The following is a 22,770-nucleotide window of genomic DNA, read 5'->3' on the forward strand; positions in this document are numbered from 1 at the left end:
AAAATGAGTCTATCCATCGTCTAGACGCCGTTAGTGGAAACCAATATCGTTGGTGGATGGTCCTCGACTCGTGCATCAAGCTAACCCACACCCAGAATGTTGACCCACACACAGCCCATGTTTTGCACAGCTCGCCGTCTTTCCATTATTGCCAAGTAGTATATTAACGATTAATTGTGTAGTATTTCCATCAAATCATCCATCTCAATGATTCAAGCATCGGTGGTTTAGTGGTAAAATTAGCCGTTGCCATCCTTCACAGGACAGTTTCGGCTAGCCCCGGGTTCGATTCCCGGCCGATGCATTTCACTCTATTCTTTTTGCCATCCTACACGTCCTGGCAACGTTGTGGTTGATACATTATATTTTTGAGCTGGTAGTTGTGAGCATACGTGACTGCAGCGTGGCCGCAACTTGGCTAGCGCCGGCTCTCCCGTACCAGCAGCGGGATGCGAAGCGTGGCAGACGAGATGACAAGGACCTGGAAAGTGTGAAGTTGGGGGTACTCTTTTTGCGCTTGCACTATTATCCTACTGCATTCGCCTTTCTGTAATATACAATAAGTTGCTATCCGTCGATTACCACGTACTGCGCTCCGGACGACTACACAAACTCACCCTTGCATCGTACCCGTATCACCCACAACATATCGTTAATTCACACTCAATCCCTCGGATTCCCCGACATAGTAGCAGCAACTGCACCTCCAAAGACTGCACCAAGTCCAATCCTCCTATTCTCCCTTTGCCCACTAACCCGCCACCGATGACTAGCCTTCGGCACCACCACCCTCTCCGGCTCCGCAAGTCCCATTTGCCCCGGCGGCGCATCTTTGAGCTGCCCATACTGCACTCTCCTATCCCCAACGTCCTCAAACACCTGATCGAGGTCACCGTGATACGCTTTCATCTTGTCAGGCGCGATGATTGGCGCACCAAAGGCTTGTGAGATTTCGAGTGGACCCAAGGTGACTTTACGGCCGAGTTGCCAGAAGCCCCAGTAGACGGGTAGGACGAGCATAACGGTGATGAAAGTTGCCGCGAGCGCGCCGCCGACGTAGACAAAGGAGGTTAGGTAGTCTTCTACGATGCTGGTGACGGATGTATGTTTTGGCTGGCCTTGCCGAGGGCTTTGCATTTGTCTCTGTCGGTCTTGGGGGCGCCTTTGATGTAGGCCAGGGCTCCGACAATGGAGGTCTCGTTGAAGTACTCGTTGAGGTTGGCGGTATTTAGTACCTTCAAGTCGTCGATTTGGGTGATATTGTTCAGGTTAGTAACGACTCTCCACGACCGATCGTCATTGAAGAACTTGATATGTGTGACGATATTTCTGCCGTCTAGTTCTTCTTTTCTTGGTAACATGACAGTAACGGGGTATCGAACGATTGCGGGTCTGATCTCGCATGTGCGAATATTCATAGTGCCTGGGCAGGAACGATCGTCCTTCCCAGCTTGGCTGTCGACATATTGCATCTTAAGATCGGTGCTGGCGTATGGCTTAGTTTCGTTTGTCCATGATGGTCCAAACTTGACATCCCACAACGAGTAAGATGTGCCGAAACATTCAGATCCCTCCCACTGCCGTAGCCCATAATCAACCTTTTCGTACCCGGTGGTGCAGTTGAACGCAAAGCCCAAGCCTTCGATAGCACCACTGCATTTCTGTCTATAGGGACAATCGAAGAAAGATACCGTGTTATTGAGGGGATCGTGCACCTTGCTATCCGCGAGCTTGCCGTTATATGCATCCAAGACGCTGGCCAGGTCGTATCGACCGTCTTGATACGACCATCTGCCCCCGGAATCCCGCCAAAATTCGCGGGCCAATCTCTCTCAATCCATCCAGTCATGGTGGAATTGGCGTACTCCTTTTGCTGCGTCACAATCGTCCTTGTCGCTTTCTGGACGAGAGTACTATCCACAACAGCAAATTTGGTCATAAGTGCGGCGAGGGCGATCAGATTGAAGTATCTGCCGGAGGTAACAATCGCGTAGAAGCTGTACGAATATACATGATTCTTATGTAACACGCGGAGAGAGCTACCGCGCAAGGCTGTTCTCCACCATGCGATAGCCAGTCCATGGCTGACTAAAGTGATCAAACCCAGATTCTGGATCTGGTTTGCAATGTTGAGTAAGACGTTGGGCTGAGCAGGAAAACTGTTCCATCAGTCGCGACCCGATCTGAGGTGTATTTGTCAAACTTACCTCGTAAACGGCCAGCCTTTGACGCGCTTCTTGTGCGAGGACACCAGAATGACTGCAGCCGTAGCCGTTGCCACAAAGATAACCATGAGGCCTGCAAAACCGATCCATGGAAACTGATTTTTGAAGCGAGGTCTCCAGTCGATGCCGTCTATATCTGGATTATGTTCGGCATAGTCAAACTTTTCGTTATACTCCCGCCTCAGTGCGTGTGGCTGCCTACTGGACCTCTTGATATCACTGGAAAATGTTCCACATTCCTCAGTAATAGCGTCAATATTGAATCTGAAGTCTTCTCTCGGTGAGCCTGGAGCGGTCTTCCAGCTATCTTGATCAGTCCCAGGAGATTTGGGAGCGAAAGTCGGGGACTGCCGGGCCGGTCGCATTTCGTTGTCCATAACAGCAGTCTAGCGCGGAATTAGAAGATTCCAAATGGTGGAAGAAACGAGATGTAGTAATAAATGAATCTAGAAAGCACGGTAAGTAAGCAACAAGAAAACCTTGTGCAACAAAGGAAGCAGCAAACAAGTTCGCATCGCGTGTTTCTAAATTCTATTATACAGATAGATCAAGGTGGCACAGCATGCGAAGCGAGCTGACCCAACTGCGATGGCTGTAAACCGAGAAAGGTCTGGCTCTCGTTCATTTCGATATGTCCATCGAAAGAATAACCACATCGTATTACTGTAAACGTTCAAAAAACCGATATGTCGTTTGCCGCGTTCTGTTTAAGCGATATGATTCGAAGTTGTGGTATCTGTATAAGCGGGTACAGGCATGGGGAATCCACGCGTTCGTTGTACCAATAGCGGAAGTTCCTCTTCAGTCCTGCATTTGTTCATCGTCTTGCTCCTGCTCCTCTTTGAGATTGTCCTTTCCGTCCTCTTCTTCCGGAGGCATAGAAACAGGGAATGAAAGATGCTTCCAGTCCTCGATCTGCAAAGAGTTAATATGCTAGGCGCAGCAGCAGAAGAAGAAGAAGAAGAAGAAGAAGAAGAAGAAGAAGAAGAAGAAGAAGAAGAAGAAGAAGAAGAAGAAGAAGAAGAAGAAGAAGAAGAAGAAGAAGAAGAAGAAGAAGAAGAAGAAGAAGAAGAAGAAGAAGAAGAGAAGAAGAAGAAGAAGAAGAAGAAGAAGAAGAAGAAGAAGAAGAAGAAGAAGAAGAAGAGAAGAAGAAGAAGAAGAAGAAGAAGAAGAAGAAGAAGAAGAAGAATGCATACCTCTTCTGTAATGCTCTTCAGACGGTCTCGGATGCTCTCCACGGCGTAGCTCCCCAGAATCAATCGCAACGGAGGATAGCTGCAATGTCCCAGTTGCCACACCAGCTCTGCGCTCTTTACAGCGCTCACCGGTTGTCTGTCGTTCAGCCACTGTACCATCCGTCGCGCGTGTTGCGCCGGACTTGTCAGTCCCGCATAGGGCTCGCTTGGGTTCGGTTTCACGAAGAAATGGCCGTAACGTTTCGGCTTCGGAGGACCTGCTCCCGGAACGGGCACCGAAGTATAGCTGGGTGGTAATATGTTGTCATCTGGTTCGTCCAACCGAACATGCCCAGGCTCGACAAGTGTGGCTTTGATATTGAATATATCGACTTCGTACAACATCGACTCTATGAGCCCTTCCACAGCGTACTTGGTCGCACAGTACGGGCCGAGGCCAGGCACGCCCAGGGCTCCAGCCGTGGATGAGAATATGAGGTATCGACCGGAGTTTTGGGAGCGGAAGTAGGGAAGTGACAGTTGCAAGATGTAGAGGGTTCCGAGGAAATTTGTGGTGAATTGATTGCGCAGGTCGTACTCGTCCTGATCCTCGCATGCTGCTATGACGCCGTAGCCGGTGCTGTTCGCTATGACATCCACCTGACCCCAGTATTCGATGCTCTTCCTGATGACCTGATCCACTGTCTCGCGCACTCGCACGTCGCATAGCAAGCCCAAACAGTTTCTGTTCTGCCACTTATCCATCTGTTCAGGTGTGTTCTCTTCGGTCCATCCCACCGCGGTGCATTGGTCACCGTGCGCTAGTATCGCTCGAACGAGGGATCGTCCCATGTGGCCGGTCGCTCCGAAGACCTACAGGAAGGTGTTAGCTATCGAGAACCATGCAACATGCTGGTCAACTTACTATCCATACTGCTCGCTTGGGCGGATTGTGCTCGGATGGCGGGTCGCAAGTTGCTGGGAGGATGAGATTGGGGTTATGAATTGCAGCGCCTGGCGAGAGGCTTTGACTTTGGGTATCGAAATCCATAAGGAGGTTGAAGACGCTACAATGGTATGCGATCTTGAACTGGCCCAGAAGGTGGGGAGCTTGGCAACCAATCGGACTTGCAACTGCCGCTATCTCCGTCTGGTTCAGGTGAAGGGGCAACGAAGCTACGTCGCGCACTTGATATGTATATGCGAGTAATTCAGAGTATTCTCGTGTCGCGTAGGAAGTGGGCTTGATATGACCAACCAACACTCAAGGCATAATGAACCTCCTCTCGTCGATCAGAAAGCGGAGTCCCTCGATGACCAATTGGCTGGGAAAAGCCTGTTGCCGGTTCATGAAGTTGCTGACGAGAATGAAGAACATGATAAATATGTCGAGGTGCATAGGCGACGTGAGGAAGAAGTGGTATGCGAGGAACAGGAAGGCCTGGGCGCGGTATCTGCTCTTGATGGATCGGATGACTCTATTCGCCTTGATGGCAGCGGCGCGGTTGGTGGGGGTCCTGAAGGTGACGACCTTGGAGAGAAGGGGCATCCTAGGTAGAGTCGTGCCTTGTCGCGGGTCTGCGTCTGGGGAGACCTCGGGGCTGCGGAGATGCGCGTGGAGTGATTAGGAGGCTTATCGATATGGCTAGGTCGGCATCCTTCCAAGGTTCCGATGCACAATTACGTCTTTCAGCCTCTGCTCGAAATCACCAATCCACACACAACATGCAATTGTCAACACGGTAGCAAGTATCCAGTCGCGACTATGGTCAAAGCAGTGCCCACCCCCGTGGCGCTGCCCGTCACACAGGGCGGCTCGTCATCGTACAGTTGCCCATCCTATGCAGAGACCCCGCTAACTTGCTACAGACTCTCTTTTACACAAGGGTTCTTACTTGGACAGCTTTCGATTGCGATTTTGATGTTCTGTTTCATAAAGTTCTTCATCTTCGGAGAGCCACCGTCCGCCGACGACCGCGCATTGCATCTCAACTCCCTCCGCCGAGCTCGAACCTTGGCCCACCAACAGTCGTATAAACAATTGAGAACGCGCGCAAACTCGACATCTCTCTCTTTACGCCACAAACCATCGAGAAGCATAATACGAAAAGGCGAGGAGAGCAGGGGAGGGCCAAGCATAACGACTATCCTAGCGAAGACATACTACAACGTAAAGGGACACCAGCCAGAGAGCTTGGATTGGTTTAATGTGCTCATTGCACAAACAATCGCACAGCTGAGAGCCGATGCAAGACAAGACGACGCGATCCTTACTTCGCTCACCGAGGTCTTGAACACGGGCAGCAAGCCGGACTGGATTGGCGAGATCAGGGTGACGGAGATAGCATTGGGTGATGAGTTCCCCATCTTCAGCAACTGCAGAGTCATGCCAGCAGAAGACGGATTCTGGTACGGACCGGGCAATACGGATGAGAAGGAGAGACTGCAAGCGCGCATGGATGTTGATCTGAGCGATGTCATTACCATCGGCATAGAGACGACACTGAACCTGAACTGGCCCAAACCCATGTCCGCAGTCTTACCAGTCGCGCTCGCTGTGAGCATTGTACGATTCTCAGGAACCCTCGCCGTGTCCTTCATACCCTCCTCCTCGCCTCCACCAACCACCGCGCCCATGCCATCGCCAACATCAAATACGCACCGAAGTTCCTCGCCAAACCGCCCAACATCCTCATCAGGCGCACCACCACACCGACCCACCACATTAGCCTTTACCTTCCTAGACGACTACCGCCTCGACCTCTCCGTGCGTTCCCTAGTCGGTTCGCGATCACGACTCCAAGACGTACCCAAAATCGCCCAGCTCATCGAATCTCGCGTACACGCCTGGTTCGACGAACGAGCCGTAGAACCCCGCTTCCAACAAATCGTGCTCCCCTCACTCTGGCCCCGCAAACACAACACGCGAGGCGGAGCCACAGAAGACGCCGACGCAGCAGCCGGCGAGAACGAAGAGGATGAGGACGACGAAATCGCTGTTATGGAAGGAAACGGCACAGCCCCTGGCTCAACATCCTTCATCCCCAGCCCCATCGCTGAAAACGCCACCCTAGAAGAGCGCATAGAAGCAGAAGGCCAGAAGATGCGCGAAGCAGAAATCAGAGCTGGGGTTAGGAAACCCAGTGCAACAGACTCCCGTAGCCAGAGTAGAAATACCCGGGAAGACGGTATGCGGTGGCGGGGCGAGCAGAGAGAGAGGCCCAAGGGGTCTGGTAGACCGAAACTGCAGAGTCGGACTACGACGGGCATTGCGGGAGCCATACCGGGCGCTTTACCGAGGTGATGTGGATAGATATTTGTACGATGACATGACTGAATGTATATAATACCACTAGCAGCGGCGTTGTGGAGCGAAAGCGTGCTTGGAACATAGGTCTTGCTTTACTTGCATCATGTCCCTATTTATTCGATCGAGTATGAACCCGATGTACCTTAAACAAGACGTATGCCCAGGTATAGGCAGAGTATGGTGAGCTTCGCTAGATATGAAGCTCACCATATTCTGCGTATACCTGGTTCACAGGACGCATCACAATGGAATCGCACAACTGCTCAAAATGACAACACAAGTTGCATCTATTAAACTTCCTTCCCATACACTCCTCAGTGCACATAGAGTATTCGTATCCCAGGCATTTAGGCTCTCATTCTCTCATGTAAAAGTGCCATTGTCTACCAGTCATAAGCGATACCTATGCTATATGTAGACAGACCACGCCCATACATCCTCTTAACACAACGCTAATCTGAGAGACAATACCTCCATCCTACCATCTCCTGGCCCGGGAAAGAGAGGAAGAGAAAACGCCATGGGTATCTGTCTTTCTCTAGCTATGACAGGAAAAGAAAAAGCAACAGCACTGAACCAAGACAGCCGCACATGGGGCTTGGGAGATGATGTGTAGTATGCATGAAAAATGGGTTTATTAGGTGCGCAGGCAGATCTATTGCCAGCTGGCGGTAGGAGTGGGTGTAGGATGTTGCGGTGGTGGAGGTGCTTCGTACGAGTTGGTAGGGACGTCGACGGGAGTCTGATGTTTTGGTGCTTCCTCGGGGGCGCTGTAGGGTGGTGTCGGGGCGGAGAAGAAGCCGTCGAGTTTGGGGAGCGCTTCTGGGTTGCCGGTAGGAAGCTGTTGGTTTGCGACGGGGATAACAGGTTGGGAGATTCCGTTCGTGGTGGAGCTGGGCTCGGATGTGGGAGCTGAGGTTTCTGGAGCAGGCGCAATCTCGGGCTGCTGTGGTGCGCCTGTGTCGCCTAGTGTCGCAGCAGTGGCATCGTGGTCCACGCCGTTTGCCATGGGTGCGTCTTGGTCGGGAGCAGCAGAGCCATCAGTTGCGCCTTTCCGGTAACGCAGAGTGACCATGAGGCTGTGTGGTTCCTCCTCTTCATCTGACGAATCCTCCGCCGCGTCATCTTCATCATCGTCGAGCTCCATCTGATCTGGCTCTTCCTCGTCATCATCTCCACCATCCCAAGATGTAGCATCCTCCTCATCTTCGGAATCTACTGTCCGGTTCAGTGAGCGGCCGTTAGCGGTACCCCTGTTGGCGGCGCGGGTTGATCGGCCAGGGCCTGACTGTGGTTCCTCCGACACATCAGACCGTACGTAATCGCCAGTTGCAGGCGATGGGTGATCGGTGACTTGTCCACTGAGTAGTGTCTCACCGTATAAACCTGTTGCTCGAGACCGGACCTGTCGGCCGCTGGCGGTGACAGTAGGACCAGAAGGCGCAGCGGGTGTGTCGCGGCCTGATTGCCGCCCTGACCGACGTACAGATGTACTGTCCGAGTCAAAATCATCCTCTTCGTCAAATGTGTATCGTTGGCGCTTGCCGCGGGTGCGGCCTTCGTATAGTGAGAAACCGAGTTCTGGGCGCGTGAAAGCGTCTTTGCGCTGACGGGTGTACTCTCGTCGCTTGCGTTTCTGCATGGTCATTAGCATAAGACGATGTATAGACTGAGCGAGGACATACGTTTTCTGAAGCTTCGAATCGTGGCACAGCGTTGAGCATACGCTCGCCGAGTGCCTTGGCCTCTTTGTGTCCGTCCACTTCCTCCAGCTTCGTCGCAAGCGCTCTTAACTCATCGATTGAGCCAGCGACACTGATCCACTGTACGTTCTTGAGTTTGGGATCGCTCTCGCGGTAGATGCGAAAGTGGGTGTCATTCTGCCCTTCGACCAGGTAGTACCGGCGCTTATCACCATCGCGACCCCATGCTTGTACCGACAACGGAATGTTGGTATCTTGTTTGTCCTTGGTAGTGCGAGACTTGTATGCGGTATTGATCATGACCTTGACTTGCTCATTCTGGTTGAGGCTCCAGAGGCAGAGGGAGTGGAGGAGGGTGATCTGGGCGACAGTTAGTATCTAGCAGCATTCTGATAGACGACCACTTACACGTTCCACTGCCGTCATTGTGTTAAAGTTACGACCGCCACTGATGGGGTTGCCAGTCCATCTGGTGGGCCATTGCGATTTTTGGGTTTGGATGGCCTCTTCGAGGGCGCGACCGTAATGACCCTTCCTGTAAAACACACCACTTGTCAGCATGTGCACTATGCCATCCGATCTGTAAGGCCTATGCGATCGGGGGATATGTATTCGTCAAGAGCAAAGGGGTCGGACTGACTCGACAGGTTTCTTGCGATTGAGGACGAGCCCGAGCAGGGCGCATAGTAAGCCTTCGACATCGGCGGACGGCGTCTCTTCCGCGACACCCTGTTCGATGTCTTGGGGCCCTACGTGAGGCGAACCGCGAGGAAAGGCTTCGTTGAAGCGCGACCGAAACATTACAATGAACTATAGCGCATGGCATTAGCGGTGTCTGGGTGGAGTATTTATGCGCGATTGCGGTGCAATGCGGCGCGTCACGACGCGACGGACGCGTCCAACACGTACAGCAATGTCTGGATTATCCTCTGGTACAGCCTCATGCGGTGGAGAAGGCGCTCGTTTCTTTGGAGGCGGCGAGGGCGAGCGATGCTTGAAAAAGGTCAAGATTGTGCCATTCTTCTTCTTCTTTTTCTGAGGTACGGCCTTTGCAGCGCTTGCTTCCTCAACCTCAACCTCCATCTCGTCGTCAGTCGGGGGCGCAGAGGACAGCGAAGAATCGGAATCGGCCATGGTTGGTGTTGTTCGGGGGTTGATGTTGGTGGTGGTAGTTGCGGCTGCAGTTGCGGGACGAGGAGAGGAACTACGAACAGAGCACGGTTAGGCAGGCATGAGGTAATGCTACTTTCGCTAGCCCAAAGATCGACTCTATGGATCCCTGTAATGCAGGACAATAGACACGTTCATCAGGGCATCTTTGTTTGACAAAGTAGGCGTCAAAAGGTAGCAATGTCAGAGCAGCGATGGGATCAGAGCACTTCTGTAGTCTGAGAGTTTAATTCGGCTATATACGTGATGTTCGCAAAGTGCTACAGCGATATCTCAACTCGCATATAGTGAGACCATGGCGAAGGGGAGCTCTCAAACATGCCTTCTCTTCATCACTGCTTCCACCAAAATCTCCTGCTCACAGGTCTGGTCGTATGATTGCATCTCATCCAATTCGCAATGCTGTTGTTAAGAAACTTAGCGACTTACAAGTGTCCTACCGTTTTGGGATGTTCTGCTCCAGGCCCAGAAGGGGGTCGAGGGCACTCCTCCAAGACATGATTCGAGATACGCAACCACAATTCGAGGTGCGAGTTCAACGGTGAGTTTGAGTTATGTCGGCCTTTCGTTCCTTGAATGCGCTCCACTGCACAATGGCGGTGTCCAGGATAAGCGCCGATATGTTGATGTGGCCAGTATGCCGCTTTGGAAGCGCTGATTGCCCGGGGAAACGCTTGACAAATGTACCTACCAAAGTCGCGACGAAAGTGCGAGACCTTCTACAGATGAATGGGTGTTGCTCATAAGCGCAGATGAGCCTCCGCCCATTCGGTCCTCCTCTTGACATGTTCATATGCGGTACGACAGATACAAGGTAGCAGGAACGAAAGCGACACCCGGTAATATGCTCATGAGAATAGCGGATGCTTTGTCGAGTCCGCAGGCGATTCGTGTTGGCTGCAGGCGCGCCCATATGCGTCGCGCTTTTAGTCGCAACTTGGGGCTAGCCCGCCCAGTCCTGAAGTTGCAGCGCATGTCTGTCCGCTCCTTTTGATAAACATCCTCACGGCACCTTCTCTAGCAATGGAATCATTGCGCAATGATGTAACGCGGTCAGAGATGAATCATATTCGATCGTATGAATTGAGATGGACGGGTCTTTTTGGAATGAAGAAACCTAGTTGATTCAAATAATGCGCCGGAAGAAGCAGACTGCGCGTGTTACAAGCGAATGCGAGAGCGCAGTTGAAGTGGTGTTGGCTTGGCTTAGGAGAGACGCGAATTTGAGGTTGAAGTTCCAGCTGGCCGAAGAGACGGCGCTTGTCAAGTCACGTGCACGCAGTATGCACGGCGGGGCGAGCTGGACAATAATTGTCTCGAGGCAGATTGGGACATGTTCGATTTCCTGTTTGTCTCGACTGATGTCGTAAGTAATGAATCGAACAAGAAAGATGCTGTTTGGAATGAACAGACGCTGAACCGTGATGAGCGGATGCTCGCAGTGCCATCGTGTGCGATAGCGAGCACATTGACTGCATATGCCAAGGTAGCTTAACAATGGAGAAGGATGCTTTCCAGCTCTCTCGCGTTGTTTTCAGAGGCCAGGTGATATATCGCGCTTGCCGAGAAGACCGCTTGACCTGATAAAGGAAGGAGATTGGGTTCGCGTCCTTTATGGCTGCATATTGAAGAGTCTGGACGGCGCACTAGACAGCCAACATGCGCTTCTGTAGGTCTATCGAATCCCCATTGCTGCGCGCGATAGGAAAGGATCCGAACAGGAGCCTACTGCTGATTCCGGTGATTTGCTCGGTGAAGTCGGGCAGAGAATAGAGAGTAGCTAAAAAAGACGCTTCCTTGGTACGGTGGCGAGGGTGAAACTCAGCATCCATGAGACGGAGCTTGATTGCGCAAACCATGACGGAGGCTGCCAGGAATAGAACGAGTGGAGCGGCAGCATGTTGTGTGCAATGTATGGCAAGACGGGTGAAACGGGGGGCATGCCTACAAAAGGCGATAGTGGAGGGGTTGGCTGTGGTGAGTAGATGGGGCGCCGGCGGAAGCATTAGGGCGGCAAACCCCGGAATAGCGACATGTCGTCCCGCTGTGTCAGGACTGGCTGGGCCGCGTCTTTGGGCGACGCTGATCGCCGTTGGAGGGCACCTAGACGGTCTGTGGTTTCTGGAATAATGGGTCAGGGTCGCGCCTGCTTAGCCTGCTGCTGTATATTGACACGCGTTGGCTCTCAACTTTTGCCGTAGGACACCCGCCATTGCGAACTCTCCCTCCTGACTTCTATTTTCTCGTGGCATCCATTCCTCTTTTCCTTACTTTTGCACCGCTTGGTCTCTTTTGCCGGGTGTTGATCGTCCCGCGCCTGCCTCGCTGGTGGTATCGATAGCTGTTCCCTGCACACGGCCCATATCTTGTTACGCACGCCGCAGCCCCCTCGTCATTCTGCTGGTTGCACGCTTCCCTACGACACTCACGCACATCGCACCGCAATCATGAACATCAACAAGAAATTCGACCGCCTGAAGCAATGGACCAACGAGAAGATGGGCGCAGAGGCCCGCACTGGTCTCTCCGACGAGTTCAAGGCGCTCGAAGTGGAAATGAACCTGCGTCATGAGGGTATGCACGAATCCAAGCCCTGCAGCAGCTCCAACCTCGCATACTGACATTGGTCCAGGCATGGACAAGATGCACAGCGCAATGGCTGTCTACGTCAAGTCGCTCTCCAAGCGCGCAGAGGGCGCCGACAAGGAGAAGCAGCTACCAGGTGGCCATTTGGGTTCCTCCATGGTTACCCACGGCGAGGACTTTGAGCCCGACTCGGAGTTTGGCAATTGCCTGTCGAGTGCGTTTCCACACCAATCGCACCTGTCTGCGTACTAACTATCAACAGCACTGGGTCGAGCAAACGAACGTCTGGCGCGAGTACAGGAGACGTATGTCGCAGGTGCTACGTCATCGTGGCTCGAGGGACTTGAGCGCTCCTTGATTCAGATGAAGGAGTACCAGGTACGGCAGCGCCAAAACAATTGCGGGCATGCAAGCTAATTCGTCTCAGTCTACCCGCAAGAAGCTCGAGACACGCCGTCTGGCCTATGACACGTCCCTCGCCAAGATGCAGAAGACGAAGAAGGAAGACTTCCGCATGGAGGAGGAACTACGTGCTCAAAAGGCCAAATACGAGGAGACTAGCGAAGAGGTCTTTCGGAGGATGCAGGACATCAAGGAGTCCGAAGTCGACATGGTTCAGGACCTGACTGCTTTCCTCGAGGCAGAATTGAGCTACTACGACCGCTGTCGTGAGATTCTGCTCAACGTCAAGCGGGAATGGCCGGTTAGGTGAGGACATTCCGATCAGCATAAGACCTAGCACATTTCTGACAGATGACACAGGGACACCAGGGCTGTGCCTAGCCGCCCCGCGCGCTCCCGATCCAATACCGCACATGGCTACGCAGAGCGCTTCAACCCAGTCGAAGAAGAACCCGAGCCTGAGCCCGCTCGCATGACCATTCCTAAGCTTTCGTCCCAGCGCAGCCGCTCCCCTGGCCCCGAGCAGTCGCCCGGTGGCTACTCCCTACGCCCCTCTCTTAGCCGCACTTCGACTTACGAGAACAACAATGGCTACCGAGACGACTCCCCTGCCCGCCGACTGTCCCGCGTCCCCACTGATTCCTCCGTCATATCCTCCGGCCGAACAAATCTCCGTCCAGTCCGCCAAGCTAGCGCCAGCCAACAGAACACGTTTGCCGATGACTACGAAGACGATTATGCGCCATCCAACGGAAACGGATATAGACGTGACCGTGATCGATCGCCACCTAGCCCTGATACCTCATCATCTGTTGGCAGTGGGCGCGGCGGCGTCATGTCGCGGGCAGCGAGTTGGTCCCAGGCGGGTGAGCAGGCGACTAACGGCAAGAAGGCACCTCCGCCACCACCTCCATCAAGGGCGAAGAAGCCACCGCCACCTCCGCCGCCAATGAAGCGAAGTGCGTTGAGTGAATCTCAAGTAGCACGCTACTAGCCTTTGCCATCTTCCTCTTGTCTTTCTCTTTGGCTAACAAGTTTGTCGTAGAGCTCATGTCTTCCACTGTCAGGAACACCAGCTGGTGATACCAACATTTGACGTCTCGACATGCTGTTCACGACTCGCTTGGCGGAAAATCAGTTTTGCATTCTCGACTGCAGTGCGGTCAGGCGTATATGGCGTTACATTGGAGGGGACATCAAGCACTAGTGTCGTGGCGTTTCGGAGCTGGGTGAAACATATCACAGCGTCTACGTGTCGAGCTTGAGACGCAAGTTCAATTGTAGCAACGGTGCTAGGGCTCAACCTCAATACATCTCTTAAGCAATCAAACAAGCCAAGTGAATGTGCATGTGTACAGTCGATGAAGATCCCCAGGATGAGTGAAATATGGATACGACCAGAAACATTCGTGAACTTGAGATGAACTCGTGTCTATTTCAATCAACAGACTAACCAGATATGTATTACTAGTGTTATTTCAACACGAGCATTCTCCATAAACACCACAGTACACCAACCAATTAATGCTCGTACTTCTGCTGTTGAGGCGGGAAGTTCCAGTTCTCCTAGATAAGCATTAGTACAACTCCCCTTCAAAAAACGCGACCAACCATCACCAAACCAAAGAATGACTTACCCACTGCTGCATCCCCCCATTCGGACTCGTAGTCCCAAACTCAGCATGATGCCCCGTGTCCACCGGCACAAAAATAGCACCCGTATCCTGACCCGCACCAGCGCTCATGCCACCCCAGACATCGTAATCCTCTGCCGAACCAGCACCTGCCCCGCCGCCGCCCCCACCATTCAAGCTACCGAGTATACTATCGAAATCCACGTTCAGGCCATCCAGCGTGCCGGACGTAGGCGTCCTCTGTAAATGGCCATGCATATTATTCGGCGTCTGCTGCGCACCAAACGCGGGACTCGTCACGGAGCCGCCGAATGAGGGAAGCGGTTGCAGTGTAGGATGCTGCTGGGGAGCGATCTGTTGGCGTTTCTTGTTGAAGCCTTTCATTACGTAGAAGGCTTCTAAGTTCTCTTTGACCGTGAAGAGGAGGTCTGAGCAGCGTTCTCGTACTCCGACGCCGTAGCAGTGCCCGAAGATGTGGTCGATGATGGTGGCCATGCGCTCTTTCCGCGGGAGGTCGGGCGTACGGTAGAGTTCTGTGAGGAGGAGTAGGACCGCGTGGTATTGTTGGTAGGTGGTTGAGTACCAGGCCCATGCGGAGAGCGAGGGGAGTGTGTCTAGCGTTGCGCCAATTTCGAGCGTCGTGAGGGCCGCGGTGAGCAGGACGTCGCGCAGGCGGTTTTCGGATTCTGAGCGCGGTTGGAGAGAGGTTTGCGGGAGATGCCGGTAGAGAAGCATGGAATCGCAGCGAGACATTAGGAGCGTTGCTACGAGGCCTGCGTATCGTTGGATCGGCACGTTGGCGTCTAGGTACTGGAGGTATTTGCTTTGGATTTGTCGCTTTTTGGCTTCTACGCGGGCGCGCAGGTCGTGGAGCGTGATGTGTTTGCGGTCCATTTCGATTCTGCCGCGGAAGATGAGACGGTGGATTTCATTGCACTCGTAGCGTATCAGCGACAATGTGACATCTGACCAGCCAGTGGTAGAGGCTGGATGTTGCTGCCATTTTGGACTGCCAAACTCGAAGACGTCGTCGTCTACATTTAACGGGAGGGCAATGTCGAAATCGTCCGATCGAATGGATGGGTGGGGTCCTTGCGCTTCGGCTGTTTTGAAGTCTAAGAAGCAGATTTGGTACCACAAGAGCGATCGAACGTGTCGTTGTAGAGGTGTTAGACTGTTGGCTGAGCTGTGGCTCATACGATGTATGCCTATACATTGTGCTAGGCGAACCAGAGCACCAACTACGACAGACGTCGCTCGCGATATTTGCGCTCGACAGAGGGGTATCTATGTGTGTTAGTGTGCGTAAGTTCTATCAAGACTGTCAGGGAAAGTACCAGGTAGATAGTCAAAGCTTGCAAAGTGCGTATGTTGGACGTCTTCGCCCAATTGGCACGAAGCAATGCTCGCTCCGTGGCTTTCTGTAAGCGCAAGAACAGGTCCTCTTTCGTGATGCCAAACTGCGACTTGGCTTGCAGAGGCGATACAGACGCCGCAGCAGCCATGCAAACGGCCAATATCAAGGCAGTACATGAATTCTGGTTGGGATTCCCAATCTCGAGATTCATCCAGAAGCGGTCGAACATGCGCTTGAACGACGGGAGATGCAACACGTGCGCAAGAGGGCTGACAGCTTCTGTGTATCGCTGTAGTAGTCCCTCTGCCTCCATTTTAGTCGGTAGCTGCGGTGCTTCCACATCGTTGTTTTGATGAAGAGGCAGCGAGCCACCTAGCAGCAGGTTCAACGACGGTGCAAGCGACGGCATCTGTTCTGCGGACAACAGAGCAGACGACTGTGTCGCTCTCTGGCCCGTGACTGATGATGACGGGGTGAAGCTCTCAGACAGAAGCTTGCCGAGCTACACAACATTTCAGTCTGCGGTCAAGGAAAGGCAACGGAAACGCGGGACAAAAGATGTGGACAGGGCGGAAAGTACCTCTTCGGCGTATTGGGGGCGGAAAAATCCGGTGACATTCTCACAGATGATCATCCTCCCGATTCGAATCGTGAGATCAGTCGCAATCTGATCTTCATCATCGTTCTCGTCTTCGTAGACATCGTCCTGCGTCTCTTCAGGCTCTGCGGGCAGTCTCTCCCAGGCATCCGTTTCGGGCTCGACATCTTGCTGGTAGGCTTCCCACTCATAATCTCGCGGAGGCGTGCCAGGTGTGGTGGTGTCGACGGAATTCGCATTCTCATACCCATCAGGCAGACTGGCGCTGCTCTGCGTGCGCACGGGGAGGTTCTTGGTCCAGTCCGGGATGGTGATACCAGCGCCACTCTTACTCTGTGCGCGCTCTCTCTGCTCCCTCTCTTTCTTGCGCGCAGCGCTCTCAGGGACGGTGATGAAGACGCACTCGCGTCCGAAGGCTGTGCAGTTCTGGCAAGGGTGCGTCTTGGAGCATCGCGACTTCCGGGTTCGGCATTCAACGCAGCTGTTGATGGGGCGTGGATTTCTCCGGCGGACCACTCGAGACTGCAAGACCTGTCCTTGTTCTGGCATGTCTCGCAATCCTCATTTTCGCGCCATGTGTGGGTGAGGTTTGAAGGTGGCTGAGGTGGTGGAGTGAGCGATCGGATGTCGGCCCGTAAGGGAACCCCGATGACTTTAACACCTGTTGGTGATGATGCACGTGTTCAGCCTTGTCGCATCGTCTTGGCTCTGAGCAGGTTAGCAGACTTTTCGCCGCCTTCGGAGTCATGCAGGTACCGCTCAACAATTGATTGCTGACTGCGACCTATAGGCCGCGCTGCTATCCAGGACCGGCTTGAAACGAATGATGTGGGTCTTGGTGGGATGCATCTCGACCCTTAGCGCGGGGCATGCACTGTGCTGCTCTCATTATGTACTGGGCTGACGAACACTATTGGGATGCTGTGGTATTCATGTAGCAACTCTATCAACCCATGTAATATATGAACCTGCATTTGACGCCACTCGCTTCGACGCCCAACTCCCAGATTACTGCTTCACTCTAGAAAGACAAGATCGACTATCTACCTACTTCTCTCTTCAGGCGAGCCGCAGCTGATGTAGCGGGAGGCTCGGGCCACGAGTCAACGGCATCTTCTACCTCCTCCAAGAAGGAAGTGCTATTGTGCACAGTGGTACCGCCGAGCACAACGCGGATACCTGGCGAACTAGCATTTACTTGCGCAACCATCTTAGCTTCCTCATATGTCGCGCCGCCGACCATGAATACAATGATGTCCTGCGGCTTGTCCTTTGTCGATCCGCCACCCTCAACGAAGGGGTACAGCTGCTGGCTCAAGCGACCCTTGATCATATCTTGCAGCGTAGCTTCTAAGCGAGGCGAGTGCTGTGTGTAGACGTTCTCAACACCCTTCAAGCCCTTGAGTCGATCTCGGGCACCTCCGAAGAAAGACCCAGGTTGGAAAAGGTCCGGCACTCCACCTGCCGCCGTAGTCGCCTGTAGCGAGTCATGGTAGGTCAGCAGTTTTGTGATGAGGTTAATGCGATGCCGTGACAGTCCACCCGCAACAGCGAGCAAGTCAAGCAGCATAGCTGTAGAGTTCGATGAGGTCTTCGAGTAGCGCAACGCGTAGATGGCAACCAACCGGAGCTTGTTGTTCGCCGGGACTTTCGGATCCTGGATGATCCTTTGCAGCGATTTGACATCGTTGGAATGGTTGTCTGTACATGCCAGACTCTGCTCGAGCTCACTGATGTCCAGTAGACTCTCCTCGCCAACTCGTCTGCTCAGCTCACCGACAAGTGTGACGTGCTTGGTGACGTTGCCGGAAAGCTTGCGGAACTCCGGGAAGTCCTCGATGAAGCGCTTCATGTCGGCAATAGAGTCGAGCTTTTGGGACCCCTGCTGTTTTGACGCAAACTGCTCGACGTACTCTTTTGCGTTTTGCCCTAAATCGCCGAAGTTGAGATACATATTCTTCTTGAAGAAGGGGTCCTGCTCTTGCGATAACACAATCTCCTTGAGTTCAGGGCGTATTTCCGGCACATCCCGTAGGTCCACTCGTCCGTTGTGTATTCCGAGAAGCTCGTGAACCATGGCCTGGTACGTCCATTGCGTCAACAGCGGTGTTACCGGATCGTCTCTTCGGTCGACAATCAAAAGTATAGGCGGGGTATCTGTCTTGCGGAAGTCGAACAATTGCTCTTCCTGTGTCATGTGGTATCGAACCTCGGTCGCCAGCTTCTTGACGAGCAGACTGTTCTTCTGGTATCGTATCAACGGCTTCTTCTTTAGCGACAAAAGTAATGCCATGACTGCCTCGGTTGACCTTTGTAGCGCATCTTGATTCCACGCATCCGAGCTTGTGCTCCATATCCGATGATCGGGAAATCCGAGGTTGAGCGACATGAGGTCGGGGTTTATGACGAGGAAATCGGCGAAGTATTCTTGAATCGCACGTACGACTTCGTGGTCGTCTGCTTCGGCGAGGCGCTCCAATGAGGATTTTTTGATTATGTTGCTGAAGTCTGTCTGCATCAGCACGCGTACGTAGCCCCGTGTTCTTCCAGGCGCGTACAGATGTTGTATTCCCCATACTTGGGCTCGCGCAGCTCTTCGATGAGGTTCTGGATAGACTCGGGCGACGGTCGCACAAAGCATAGGCAGCGAAGATGGCGCATCTTCTCCCGCTTTGGGTTGTCGAGGCGGCTGCCAACGTGTTAGTTGTGGATTGCACCATGGATCGCGAGGGTGCGGTACTCAGTAAGGTAGACTTCATGGTTGAGGAGGGCGGATTGCGTCGTCGCGGTCGATACTATCGGAACCTAGGCAGTATCAGTAACGAGTATGCTGCCACCTGGGAGAGCAGACAAACCCACAGTCTCGTTGTCGAGGAGGAGGATCTTCATCTTGGCCGCGGAGGTGCCCGTCGCAGCGCTGTCCCCGACCGACACCATTTTGGTGATGTAGCCGGAGACGGCTTGTATGATATCCATAGTCGCGGGGGAATTAGTCGCAATCTACTTTGGGCTTAAGGTAGTGAATTAGAAGAGTCGTCGTCCTGTTCGCTCTTCCATGTCGACGCGGTTGTTCGTTGGTCAGGGCAAGCTAGGAACGTGGCTCAAGCGCGCGACCTCAGGAACATGACAGCGCCAAGGCCGATTCATACAGGACATTTCGGAGCTTACACATTGATGTTTCAGTTCCAATGAATCAGATACTCTTTGATAATCTGCCACTGCGACTTACTATTCCTCAGTGTTGTTGGTCGTGTGATCACCCACAGTGGGCAGACGTGTGGAGTCCCACCGCGGGGCAGATGCGGGCAGTACCTGGACATCGTTCACTCCTATTTCATCGCTAGCACGCGCATGGAACCACAGTACCAGGACATGCGCGCAATATGTAATTCATAGGAGGCTATGCTACCACATGATCGATGCTTCATCACTGTAGCACTCCCGCCCCTATACCTAGGTAGTAACTAAAATCCGACACGCCTCTCCCTTGCCTTGTGGACTGGTCTGGCATACGACTACTTCATGATACGCCCCTCAGCAGCTTCTTCAGCGTGCTGTCTAATTCGACCCATCTCCTTTGCCTCACCATCGATGATCTCCGGCAGCAGATCGAACACGCTCTTCTGCTTAGGAGTCCAGCCAAACAGTTTGTTGGCTCGAATAGCCTTGCAGCGAGAGTTGGTGCCTAAGATGTCAGAAAACGTCACATCCGGGAACACAGGATGACTCACCCCAAAGGTAGCTGCCCATGGGCCTCATCTCGTCCGCCTCCTCTTTGCTTACGTTGTCAACCCCTTCATGGTTGATGAGCTTGTTCTTGAACGCAATCTCCCCGATCTTGGTGCCGATGTCACCCCAGCAGAACTCTCCGCTCTCTGCGAAATAGTATCCTTCCTTGTTCCAAGTCGCTTTGCCACCATCAGGCGACAGAGCGGCTGTCACAAGGGCTAGAAACATCTCGCTGAGATCTTGAACATGAACTTGGGTCCACATATTCGCGCCTTCACCAACGACGAAAGCCTTCATGCGTTTCAGTGCGGCCTTGCTCATGTCATACACCTGTACACTCTTCTGGTTGTCAGGACCCCGTCCAGGGCCGTAGATACACGGTGGGCAGACAATGGCAGACTGGATGTTGCCTGCTGAAACATCGTTCGATCCAAGGATGATCTTGTCGACATTTCGATGGAGCGCTGAATCAGGCAGCGAAGTGACCTCACCAATGTTGTCCCAGTCGTCATAGACCTTCTCTCGCCTCATGCCGTAGGTGTTGGTCTCAAAGTCCTCGAAAGATAAGACTCCAGTACCGGAAGTGTGAATGAGATAGGTCTTCTTTCCGCTGCGTGTGAGGCCAGCAACCAACGCATTGGCAGAAGCCACGTGGTCGCAGTCGGCGCAATGGAGGACGATGTCTGCATTGGACGCCTCGGTAGTGAGCAACTCGGTGTCGTCAAGGGTACCATACACAAGACGGGTCTTTGGGTACTGTACTGCGACCTTGGCCCCTTTGTCGCTGTTTCGAACAAGTGCCGTGATCTCTAGATCCGGATAGGTGTTTGCAACTGCGTAGAGGGCATCGCCTCCAATATAGCCAGTGGCGCCGGTGCTGGATCTAGTCAGCACTCAAATATCTTGAAATGAATACAACTGCATGTCGTCCATGTTCCAGTCGTCCTGTATGAGCACGCTGCTGAACTTACATGAAGAGCTTCGGCATAGTTACAGTGTCAATGAGCTGGTGTTGAGAGGAATTTACAGAAGGCAAGAACGCAGTCGGTGCCGGTGTAGATATATGCAAAAGTTGCCAGGCTGCTGTCGCTTTGAAATCGTGTTTGCCTATAGCTCCACCTGGGCACGACTAGCAAGAACGTACGTCACAGATGTGTACCGGTAGCGCGCGAACGTCCAATCGGTAACCACGAAGCTGCACTGCTTACCTACCTGGGTAATTTCTATGAGCCTGCAACCGCATCTCACTGCGTTTACAACATTACACATCCTATTTCATGCTTCCTAATCATATTGATTGCGACGGTGGACATGGTCAGTCCTATGGTCTTGATCCACAGGTCTGGTGAGACGCCCCGCAGTAGCGCACCTCCCCAAGAGCTTATCAGCTACAAGCACTCGGATCTTTATTTCCGATGAAATGGTGCAGACAGACTGTACATACCAGAAGTGCACGACAATGCGTGTGCTTAGTTAATGGATGCACCTCCGAGGAGCTCATACCACAGCTCCTCACAGTTGAGCCTCGGTAAAGTAGAATCAACTTACGTCATCCATTTAACACTACGAACATCTATACTATGTCTTGTCCGTTCGTCTAAGCATTGCATTTGGCAAACAAGTAGATATTTGATTTTGTCGATTCCTTTCCAAAATGCCGCTCTGCACGCTCCATCTCGTCGCCCTCCACAGCACCACATCCAACCCCATCTTGACCTTCCTGTCCACCTTGAAGTCCGCCAACGTCTCACCCCTTGTCATCTCACGCGTCATACGCTGGATAATTCTCCCCTCGAAGCTCTCAACCGAACACCTCCTCGCCCGAAACATCCACTGGGATCTTCTTCTCATCCTGCCCAGCACCGATGCCCTCCCATCAGAGCTCTCGAAGCTGGTCCAACATCACTGGAGCGTAACAGCCGGAGTCCCCTCCCGTCTGATCCAAGATTTCCCATCGAAGAACCAGAAGCTACTACACCCAGACCCCAGCTCCGTGCCCAAAGTGCAAGAGCAGAAGAACAATAAAACTACCGAATCAAGCCAAAGCCTCGAACTAAGCGATGAACTGAACAAATGGATCCAGACTTTCGTCAACAGCGGCGCTAAAGAGGGCAAAGGCGCAGTATCCATGTTCAACCTCCTCGCCTTCAATCCCGGAATGAAGGAAGAATACCTAAAGTACGGCGCAGCATTCGCCAAATCAATCGGGTCCAAGCACGGCGGCAACGCAAAGATCGTCGGAAACGCAACGCACGTTAACGGCTCGGCGATTACCAAGGCATCTGACAGCAGTGTGGGTACGAATGGTGAGGTGGGCGGTGGGAACGACGACTGGGATGAGATTGCGCTGGCGCATTACCCTAGTATCCTGCACTTTAGGGATATGCTGGCGAGTGAGGACTATCAGGAGGTTAACCACAGGCATCGTGTGCCGAGTTTGAGGGATACTTGTATTCTCATGACGAGTGAGATTGCGGTGGAGGAGTTGGTAGGGCAGGGTAAAGGTGGAGCGAAGCTTTGAATTTCGAGCAACGAAGGAGAAGGACGTGGGAGGAAGTTTGATGAAAGACAATATTCACGAGATATGCATAGAATAGAAGCTAATGCCAACTATTTTGAGCATCAAATCGCGTGTTGTAGACACTCGTAATCCCTCTTCTACTTGCAATACTATGAGGTTGCTAGAGAAGCTGTTCGTCACACAGCACCTTTCCGTATCAGACGCAAGAGCTCCATCCGAGTCTTGCAAAGTACGCTTCAATGTCGCGCTAAACGGCATTCCGCAACCCCGGCATATGACATATCCTAGATCCGGAAGGTAACAGAGCTCCCGATCAGTCAATCCACATGACCAAGCGTGCGTCCAACATGCGCTCGAGGG

The 22,770-nt window shown here is 52.9% G+C and overlaps 11 protein-coding genes and 1 non-coding gene across 12 annotated transcripts; 4 read left to right on the top strand and 8 right to left on the bottom strand.

The window, feature by feature from the left end:
• Positions 1-216: 216 nt before the first annotated feature.
• On the top strand, positions 217-304 carry BKA58DRAFT_t59. Its single transcript has one exon. It is a non-coding gene; the product is annotated as a tRNA-Gly (tRNA).
• A 359-nt stretch (positions 305-663) lies between these two features.
• On the bottom strand, positions 664-1,020 carry BKA58DRAFT_441565 (uncharacterized protein; the record flags this gene model as incomplete). The annotated part of the gene is made up of 1 exon (XM_046173829.1): positions 664-1,020. One exon carries the CDS (start codon positions 1,018-1,020, stop codon positions 664-666), a length of 357 nt encoding a protein of 118 aa, XP_046023215.1.
• Positions 1,021-1,082: 62 nt separating this feature from the next.
• Positions 1,083-2,706, bottom strand: BKA58DRAFT_470852 (uncharacterized protein; the record flags this gene model as incomplete). The annotated part of the gene is made up of 3 exons (XM_046175206.1): positions 2,208-2,706; positions 1,716-2,159; positions 1,083-1,653 (listed from the first exon to the last, which is right to left on the bottom strand). The coding sequence occupies exons 1-3, from the start codon at positions 2,600-2,602 to the stop codon at positions 1,083-1,085; spliced, it is 1,410 nt and encodes a 469-aa protein (XP_046023216.1). The 5' UTR covers positions 2,603-2,706.
• A 320-nt stretch (positions 2,707-3,026) lies between these two features.
• On the bottom strand, positions 3,027-4,451 carry BKA58DRAFT_319786 (uncharacterized protein; the record flags this gene model as incomplete). The annotated part of the gene is made up of 3 exons (XM_046167735.1): positions 3,027-3,140; positions 3,422-4,273; positions 4,326-4,451. The coding sequence occupies 3 exons, from the start codon at positions 4,449-4,451 to the stop codon at positions 3,027-3,029; spliced, it is 1,092 nt and encodes a 363-aa protein (XP_046023217.1).
• Positions 4,452-4,664: 213 nt separating this feature from the next.
• On the bottom strand, positions 4,665-4,949 carry BKA58DRAFT_318990 (uncharacterized protein; the record flags this gene model as incomplete). The annotated part of the gene is made up of 1 exon (XM_046167698.1): positions 4,665-4,949. The coding sequence occupies one exon, from the start codon at positions 4,947-4,949 to the stop codon at positions 4,665-4,667; it is 285 nt and encodes a 94-aa protein (XP_046023218.1).
• A 143-nt stretch (positions 4,950-5,092) lies between these two features.
• On the top strand, positions 5,093-6,992 carry BKA58DRAFT_470854 (uncharacterized protein). The gene is made up of 2 exons (XM_046175207.1): positions 5,093-5,224; positions 5,270-6,992. Exons 1-2 carry the CDS (start codon positions 5,166-5,168, stop codon positions 6,702-6,704), a joined length of 1,494 nt encoding a protein of 497 aa, XP_046023219.1. The 5' UTR covers positions 5,093-5,165; the 3' UTR covers positions 6,705-6,992.
• A 1-nt stretch (position 6,993) lies between these two features.
• BKA58DRAFT_341949 (uncharacterized protein) lies at positions 6,994-9,607 on the bottom strand. The gene is made up of 5 exons (XM_046168357.1): positions 9,323-9,607; positions 9,054-9,223; positions 8,822-8,948; positions 8,396-8,773; positions 6,994-8,346 (listed from the first exon to the last, which is right to left on the bottom strand). The coding sequence occupies exons 1-5, from the start codon at positions 9,545-9,547 to the stop codon at positions 7,366-7,368; spliced, it is 1,881 nt and encodes a 626-aa protein (XP_046023220.1). The 5' UTR covers positions 9,548-9,607; the 3' UTR covers positions 6,994-7,365.
• Positions 9,608-11,938: 2,331 nt separating this feature from the next.
• Positions 11,939-13,565, top strand: BKA58DRAFT_460345 (BAR domain-containing protein; the record flags this gene model as incomplete). The annotated part of the gene is made up of 5 exons (XM_046174757.1): positions 11,939-12,157; positions 12,216-12,383; positions 12,432-12,547; positions 12,597-12,877; positions 12,932-13,565. The coding sequence occupies exons 1-5, from the start codon at positions 12,031-12,033 to the stop codon at positions 13,563-13,565; spliced, it is 1,326 nt and encodes a 441-aa protein (XP_046023221.1). The 5' UTR covers positions 11,939-12,030.
• A 333-nt stretch (positions 13,566-13,898) lies between these two features.
• Positions 13,899-17,084, bottom strand: BKA58DRAFT_388230 (fungal-specific transcription factor domain-containing protein). The gene is made up of 4 exons (XM_046170629.1): positions 16,143-17,084; positions 15,543-16,064; positions 14,209-15,492; positions 13,899-14,137 (listed from the first exon to the last, which is right to left on the bottom strand). The coding sequence occupies exons 1-4, from the start codon at positions 16,707-16,709 to the stop codon at positions 14,093-14,095; spliced, it is 2,418 nt and encodes an 805-aa protein (XP_046023222.1). The 5' UTR covers positions 16,710-17,084; the 3' UTR covers positions 13,899-14,092.
• BKA58DRAFT_207304 (vacuolar protein sorting-associated protein 45) lies at positions 16,942-19,405 on the bottom strand. Its single transcript, XM_046165967.1, has 4 exons — positions 19,020-19,405; positions 18,901-18,965; positions 18,719-18,849; positions 16,942-18,668 (listed from the first exon to the last, which is right to left on the bottom strand). The coding sequence occupies exons 1-4, from the start codon at positions 19,134-19,136 to the stop codon at positions 17,200-17,202; spliced, it is 1,782 nt and encodes a 593-aa protein (XP_046023223.1). The 5' UTR covers positions 19,137-19,405; the 3' UTR covers positions 16,942-17,199.
• Positions 19,406-19,675: 270 nt separating this feature from the next.
• On the bottom strand, positions 19,676-20,877 carry BKA58DRAFT_412699 (uncharacterized protein; the record flags this gene model as incomplete). The annotated part of the gene is made up of 3 exons (XM_046172369.1): positions 19,676-19,845; positions 19,892-20,766; positions 20,861-20,877. The coding sequence occupies 3 exons, from the start codon at positions 20,875-20,877 to the stop codon at positions 19,676-19,678; spliced, it is 1,062 nt and encodes a 353-aa protein (XP_046023224.1).
• A 666-nt stretch (positions 20,878-21,543) lies between these two features.
• Positions 21,544-22,410, top strand: BKA58DRAFT_412700 (uncharacterized protein; the record flags this gene model as incomplete). Its single annotated transcript, XM_046172370.1, has 1 exon — positions 21,544-22,410. One exon carries the CDS (start codon positions 21,544-21,546, stop codon positions 22,408-22,410), a length of 867 nt encoding a protein of 288 aa, XP_046023225.1.
• Positions 22,411-22,770: the final 360 nt, after the last annotated feature.

This window comes from Alternaria rosae (genome assembly GCF_020736505.1).
Source record: "Alternaria rosae strain MPI-PUGE-AT-0040 chromosome Unknown BKA58scaffold_7, whole genome shotgun sequence".
NCBI classification, from domain to species: Eukaryota; Fungi; Ascomycota; class Dothideomycetes; order Pleosporales; family Pleosporaceae; genus Alternaria; species Alternaria rosae.